The 8221-nt window shown below is 34.8% G+C and overlaps 1 protein-coding gene across 1 annotated transcript; it reads right to left on the reverse strand.

The window, feature by feature from the left end:
• Positions 1-1775: 1775 nt before the first annotated feature.
• Positions 1776-7747, reverse strand: LOC107842183 (putative late blight resistance protein homolog R1B-16). Its single transcript, XM_016685935.2, has 3 exons — positions 7643-7747; positions 3445-6233; positions 1776-2555 (listed from the first exon to the last, which is right to left on the reverse strand). The coding sequence occupies exon 2, from the start codon at positions 6222-6224 to the stop codon at positions 3453-3455; it is 2772 nt and encodes a 923-aa protein (XP_016541421.2). The 5' UTR covers positions 6225-6233; positions 7643-7747; the 3' UTR covers positions 1776-2555; positions 3445-3452.
• Positions 7748-8221: the final 474 nt, after the last annotated feature.

An 8221-nucleotide genomic window follows, 5' to 3' on the forward strand; every position in this document is an offset into this window, starting at 1 on the left:
ATCTTAAAAAAAACAAATACACCCTTAGATTTTTCTTTTCTGTTGAATCATATATATGTATGTTATGTTGAAATTGGACATATACTATATTTTTTTTTTGTTTTGAACTTATGTTATATTCTCTCTCTCAAAATATATATATATATATATATATATATATATATATATATATATATATATATATATATATATATACTGGATATTTTAGAACCTTAGAATAAACAATTTGAATATTCATATTAATAATAAAAACTTTTAGAACAACATCCAAGGTAATATATTATAAACGCATGACTAACATCATACCAACTAAACAACTAGAATTAATTCTTGGTTATATAAATAATTACATTACTACTTAAGGTTATTGTAAGATTTTATATTTTCTAAGAATACAAAACTAAAAATAACAAGTAAAATTTTAAAAATAATTCTAAATAATTATATTATATATACTTAAAAAAAATTTGTAGAAATTTTATTTTAGACCATTAATTTTGTTGAGAAACAATGCACAAACTTTAGAAATGCTTGAAAATTGTACATGTATGAAATCAACTCACCATGCCTCACAAAGCCGCATGGTCTTACGAAATGGAGACGATCAAGTGTTGGGAATTATTTTCATGAAAAAAATTTCTTCATGTAGTATTTGATTTGAACATACAAACAAACTTAATATGTGGATTTATGGTAATGAATTTTAGTGTATTGGAATCGGAGATGAATTAAAGTAAGTTAATAATATTTTGCTTTTTTTCATGGTTAAGTTTCTTAGTTTTACTGGCAAATTGGGGGTTGAGGCAATTCACAATTCCAAAAAACGTCATGAATAGTTTGGAAGAGTCTATCTAGCAAAAAAATCAGAATATTCACTTAAACAATTTTTTTCATGGTTAGTATGTGTTAAATTGAAAAAAATTCTCTTCGATTTTTATTTTTGAAATAATATGAAACAATGTGAAATCTTGTAGCTAATACTCTCTCCATCCAAAAAATAGCTGGCATACTTGCTATAAAAATTGTCTCAAAATAGTTGACATATTTAGAAGATGAAGAAACACCTTAAGCGCTAATTTAAATGAAACATCAGCATAACAAAAAAAAAATTTGCTAAATTGAATGTATAACCGACAATTAAAATGGATTCATATTTAACTTTCACGAGGTAAACCCACAAAAATACACTATTTCTCTGAACAAAGAAAACCACGATCGAACAAACATGACAAAATAAGTGTCTATTAAGTGAGTATTCTTCAAGTTGTAAAAATTAGATAAAAATGATTAAAAAAATTCAGTTTTTTTATTTTTTTACTTTCGCCTCAGAACTATAAAATTAATTCAACAATTGTGCAAAGTTGTTAGACAACGTGGTCGAAACAACTAATACTGTCGAACAATTGTGTGCAATTAACTGTTCGAAGGACTTGACCCGCTAATATTACGGACCCACTCATTCCTTTTAATAAATTGGAGACCAGAGAGGCATTCTCAACTCATTTTTCCCCTTTATCCTTCCAACTCCAACACAAAAAGTAAAAGCCATCAGCTCAAAACTTGCAGGTATCTGTAGCAAGTAGTGTAACTAAGTGGCCCTTTTATGGTGCTCACTAGAAGAGAACAAGAGGAGCTAATCTCCACAAATGGAAACGTTCTGCATTTACGTGGCAAATGTCATGGTCTAGAGTTACAAGAAAATCCTGCAGACATGACATAAAGATGAACCGAGGCGTCTAAATCATGTTTCTCATGCAATTATTTGACAAGGGGACTATCACAACCAAGGACTTCATCAACCTCTAACAAATACAAACTTGTAACGAAACCATCAGGATGTCCCAATATCATTTGGCTGGCTCCCCGATACTGTGAACTATATCAGCAAAGAGAATTTATCCTTACATTGAAGGTTTTCCACATTGATACAAAAATGGTTTTTAACGCAATCACAGCAATAGAATAGGAGAGAACGTTTCAGATAGACTTGGGAAATAGATTCAATTTTCAGAATCGTTGACTACCCATTGAAAACGTTCAACATGTTTAAAGCTGGGGATGGGTCACCACTTACCACCATTACAATCTGAGAATAAGTCGAGGATGAGAAAGTAAAGGAGCCAGTTTTCACAATCCTTCAGCTGTGACGAGTCATTCGATCACAAGACAGTTGCTTCAGTCCATAGCTAAATAAACTTACTGTGGACCAGAGCAGGAAAGGGCATTGATAAAAAAATAAAACTTTACACCACTTTTATCTCTCAAAGGTAGGAGTAAGGTCTGCGTACATCCTATCCCTCCTCAGACCCTAACACCGGACATGTTGTTGTGAGTAATCACTACTTTTTGTAGTCCACAATCCTTGAGACCAATATTTTATATTGATTGAAGTTACTTCATTTCATAGTGCCTGCTCTTCTGAAGTGAATCTCCATGGTCAATTCATCATTAAACTACAATTGTGTTGCCTCAAAGTTCCGACTGTAATCCCCCTTCTTGTTAAGTATAAGTGACTTTCACTTGACTACATAGAAAGTTCTCTTATCATTGTTGCCCTGCCAATGATTGTCATTACAATAACCATAACAGTGAGAATCAATCTCAAAGTATCACATGTCACAATAGTATCATCGGCATATAAGAGGTAGGATATTTCCACTCAACACATTGTTATTACAACAATATGCAAATCATTGAAGAATTCAAAGTTCTCTGCTCTACCAAGATCCAAGTCAACAATCCAACACTAATATTATACATGAACTTCTGGATGAATTGATATGAATACAATGTCTAAGCCACTCTTGTCGGATCCTCTAAATATGCAGTTATGCACTACTTCTGGAGGATCCAACAAGCACCTGTCAGTATTTTCGAAGAGTATGGGTACAATAGATTTTATGGGAGTAGATAAATAACATTTTTCATACTTTTAAAAAGTAAGAACAATAATACTGGGTGTTAACAAATTAAAATAGCTAGCAGTAGGAGTTACCACATTTGTTATTGGCATAATACATAAACAAACACTCAAACTTGATCTCAACTGGCAAGTAAGCAATCCAACTTTGAGTATGCACATCTAGACACCTCAACTCGTCTCCACGGTATCAGATGAACAATTCAACTTACAAAATAATCATCTAGACACCTCTATAATTTATATGTCATGACAGCATCGTGGGTCCATGAGATATAACGGGGACAAGTTGGAGTGTTTAGTTGTCAGTTGAGACCAAGTTAAGGCGTCTAGATGTATACTTCAAAGTTGGAATGTTTAATAGCCAGCTAAGGCCAAATCTGAGTGTATGTCTATATTATGCCTTTGTTATTTCCAATTTTCAATTTTCAATATCAGCAAGACTTCTAGAGTACAAATTTCATATTCAAGCTGTCAATTAAATCAACAATAAAAACTTGTAATAAATTCATTTCTTTACTTGCCTTGTGGACTAAGGTGTTGCAACAACATTTACTCTCCAAAAATTTCTCCCTATTCGCACTTCTAGAGTGTCGTTACAAAAACTCTGCTGCTCCTCTTGGATCTCTTTAGCTGAAAACGCTGCAGATTGGCTTGAATTTTCCACCTCAATTATCTGTAAAGTCGGAATATCTCCCATATCGTGAGGGATGCTGTTCAAGCGAAGGCAACTCTTAAGAACTAGATGTTCTAGGCAAGGAAAATGATCATTTGAGGCACTCCATTCCTCTAAATCGGACACCTCGATCAGCAACAGTTTTAAAGAAACGAACCCCTCTTCAACGTGTTCCCACTTTGGACCTGTGAAGGCGTAATTCTTTAGTTTGAGTACCTCGAGATTTGGTAATCTACAAAGAGAGCTCATGCTCTCCCATGGCAAGTAAGTGAAGCTCAAAGTCAATTTCTTAAGATTCTCTGGAAGTGCATCGAGATGAAGAGCTAATTTTGGTACTTGTACGGGTGGTTTCAATCCAACAATCTTTAACGCCTCGAGTTGAGGCAGGAGAGCAAGGTCTCTAATGCAATCTGACCACAAGGCTGAAACTGATTCACTACAATAAGGCCACAGATTTTCAGATGTGTAGAGAAAATCACTCCAGGGAATCTGGACTGGATAAGTATACTCGACCGTTTCACATATTCCCAATTTCTTCAAATTAGGAGTGCTTGAGAAGACATCCTTTGTACAATCTGCATGGGCAATATTGGCAAGTATTTGTAGGTTATTTAAAACCGAGGAATTTTTACGTTCTTCTTTGATTGGACTTGGCAAACGGATGCTTGGTTTAACACGGAGATGTCTGAGGTTTTGCATCTTCCATATATCCCTAGGCAAAGTGGAGTCTCTTGAATACACATGAAGGATTAAAGTCTGCAAACTCCAAAACTGAGATACCGGTGGAAAGAATTCGCTACCAGTGGCCAATGCAAGGTAACGCAAATTAACAAGTTGCATTATCTCACTGGGAAACTGTGGGAAATGTTGGAAGGTGATATCTAGAACTCTGAGCAATTTGAAATCTATGTAGGAAAAGATTGAACTCTGGGAAATGTTGAATCCCAAGATGGAACGAGAAACAGAAACAGTACGATCAGTGGGTTGGAAAGAGTAACTTGCGTAGATGGTGCTACAATTGAAACTAACTCGACGCAGAGCTGTTATTTCGCTTTCTGATAGAACACTGAGGGAGTGCTTCAAGACATGTAGAAAGTTTTGTCTTTTAGCTTCTTCTAAGCAAAAGTCTCGCATGATATCATGGAGTTTACATGTTTTGAGTTTTCCATTAGACCACTTTTCAGCTAAAATCAAACTTCTACCAATAAGATCCTCCAAGCATTCGTCTGCTATCTCTTCCACGGTCATTAGCACTGTTGCATTAAGGAAGCCTTCGGCAATCCACAGCCTGATCAGCTTCCACACTGGAATCTCAAAATCTTCAGGAAATGCTCCCATGTACAAGAAGCAGGCTTTTAGATGTTGAGGCAAGTATTTGTAACTTAGAGCAAGTATGTCTAAACACTGTCCTGGCTCACGATTTACAACGGAACCCACACTTTCTGCAACAGAGTTCCAGCAATCAGGAGTCTTGCTCATTTTCGAGAGATGTCCCGCAACCACAACAATTGCTAGAGGTAGTCCTTGGCATTTTTCTGCAATACTTCTTCCGATCTCTTCCAATTCAGACGGACATCCTCTTTTCCCAAAAAGTTTCTGACAGAGTAGCTCCCAACCTTCATCATTATTTAGAAAATTCAGTTGGTGAGGTTGCCGGTCTGGATTAGCATAAGTTGCTACATCAATGAGCCTACTCGTTAGGATGACACGACTTCCATTTTCATCATCAGGAAACAACCTGCTCATGTTGTCCCAAGCAGCAGTGCTCCACATGTCATCGACAACAATGAGAAATCTCTTACGTTTTAAACTTTTTTTCAATCGGTCAGCAATTTCATCCTCACTTCCTTCATATATTTCTTTCGGAGGATGATTCATCAGCCCATCATACACTTGATAAGCAGCTTGCTCGTAACTCTCTTGATTCATTTCATTGGTTGGAGGAACAACTTGATAAAAGAAGTCAAATAATATGTCTTTTTCTCTATACTCTTGAGAAACAGTGGTCCAAGCACGAACTTCAAACCGATTAACAACTAAAGGATCATTATATGCTCTTTTCGCAAGAGTTGTTTTACCAATACCAGCCATTCCGACTATAGAAATGATATCTAGTTCACGCGGCCCATGTCTGAGCCTATCAATTATTTTCTCCAATTCGTCCTGGAAACCAACTGGCTTTTGTTGCCCACTTGGACTACGTACAAGCATAGCCGGTGAAACTTTAGAATGAAACTTCAAAGTGCTAATCTTGTCACCCTTAATTTTCATGGCTTCGTTTCTGATAAATTCCATTTCTTCAACTGCTACTTGCAATCTCCTGAATAGTACTGAGTAGGCCTTTCTTCGGCAGTTTGCATTTTTAGCCAGGAAATATTTTCTCAGCTTTGAGTCAACAATATCTTCAACTTGATATGTTTTCTCGTTGATCTTTCCTTCCAACAATTTCAGCCCTTCATGTCTATGCTTTATCTTTTCATAATCCGTCAAGAACTCTTGAAAAGCAATAATTCTTTTGCATAGTGATAAGATCTCCTCTTTCCTCCGAAGATTATTCAGTAAGGGATGATCGCATTTCAGGAATAGATCAAGCGAGCATACAGCAGAAGTCAGAGCAGCATAAGCCATTTCTTCTTCCTTAGAAATTACATAAACCAAACGATGAGTCTACCACGATATATGTATTCTGTAATCATCATAATATTACTCCTTCTCTAATCACTTTTAAACTTTGTTAATGAAAAAATGAGTTCAACTGCTGTGCATGATAGTGTATCAGGTTAAAATGGACAGCAATAACAGGTAACACAGTCTATAGTACTCCTAAATTCAGTAACCTAGGAAACAAAGTAGATAACCTGACATATCCAATTACAATATGCAAATGGTGTTATGAAACATATAAACAATAGTTGGGGTATGAAACTATTGTTGAGCTCAGGTATGAAACTCAAACAATTAATAGTTGAGACCTGTTTAGATAAATAGTTAGTAATAGTTCAGGTATGAAACTCAAAACGCTGGAATACTTTACCTGTGTTTTTCACCCTCAACTCTTCACAAAAAATATTAAATAGGTTAAAAAAACCTAGACTATCATCATTTTGCGAGTTTCATACCTATAATATTAGGTATTCTTGTTAACCATAAAACTATTACTCCCTTTAGATTTAAAAATCCCCATTTGGCTATGTAGTGAAATGTTTGGGATAACTTGCTGAAATGCAAATGGAAGACGAAAAAACTCTTAAAAATGAGTGCACTTGGCACAATGAGCTCATGGTATTCGGGGGTTCTGCGAACATCAATCAAATAGTTTAGGTATGCAACTCATAAAATGACAATAGTTTAGGAAGGGTTTTTAGTATTTACACATTTTTTTCCCACGTGTACTGCAACTTGAGACTTTTCGGAGGAGCTTTTGAAGCGTGACGTTCACGTAACATACCATATCCTCCGGGGGCGGAGCCACCTTTAGGTCTGGGGTTCATTCTAACCCTTTTTGGCGGGAAAATTATACTATTTATAACTGTTAAACTTATTTTTTTTAATGTATATTTAGTAAATGTTGAACTCCTTCGACTAGTTTGTATATTTAGTTTTTCTAATTTTAAACCCCCTTAGTTAGTGAAAATTCTAACTCCGCTACTGGTATGATATAGTTTAGGGTCTTTTAACGTATTCACCCTACAAAAATGAGTTAATGGTCAAAAACGCACCTAAAGCATTCTGAAATTTTGAGTTTCAGACCTGAACTTTGAGGTATGTAAGTTTCCTAGTTGAACTACCGGCAACTATTTATCAAAACACACTTAAACTATCGATTGTTTCCTTTTCCTATTTGAACGAGATGATATTTTAGATAGAAAACTCACAGTCCTAATAGTTAAATATGAAACTCAAATATCAACAATCCTAGAGATGGTATACACATATAATATACGTGATAAACAAATATTGCTAAGGAACAATAGCTACAAATAAGTACTATTAAATAATAGTGAAAATACTAGAAAATTATTAGCAGTGATTATTAGAAAGTCTACCTGATATTGCAATGAAGAAGAAGAAGAAGAGTGCAAAGTAGCAGTAAGAGTAGACAATTCAATGCTCACAATACTTTATTGCCCCTTAATTTTGGTAGGTGTGGACTATTCACTAGATATTTTATTAATGGGTCAAAGTCATAGTTAATACATAAAAATCACCATAAACTCGTCAAATTATAATTTTGACCTTAATCTTTGATAGTAAACAAATAGGATCTTTAACTATTCAAAACTTGAATAAATATAACCTTTGATTTTGTAACCCCATACGTGAGTCTCACTTACGCCTCCGTGGAAAGATAATCCAATCACACGATGTCACGTCGTTAAAAGGGCTGACTTGAAGAGAGGTCATATTTGTGTAGTTTTGAATAGTTAAAGGTCATATATGTGCAGTGTCAAAGTTTTACTTTTTGTGTTAAAACGACGCCATTTTTATTATTATTATTATTATTTTTAATTTTAAAAAATTATTATTATTTTATTTATTTCTATAGCAGCAACACATAACTTTTTTTTTAATTAAAAATAAAATAGCCACTAGCAGAGATCGAACCCGCACAGTAGGCTGAAGGA

The sequence above is a fragment of the Capsicum annuum genome, chromosome 9, assembly GCF_002878395.1.
Source record: "Capsicum annuum cultivar UCD-10X-F1 chromosome 9, UCD10Xv1.1, whole genome shotgun sequence".
NCBI classification, from domain to species: Eukaryota; Viridiplantae; Streptophyta; class Magnoliopsida; order Solanales; family Solanaceae; genus Capsicum; species Capsicum annuum.

Coding starts and splice junctions, on each gene's coding strand:
- LOC107842183 (XM_016685935.2), bottom strand. CDS start 6,224: ATGGCTTATGCTGCTCTGACTTCTGCTGTATGCTCGCTTGATCTATTC.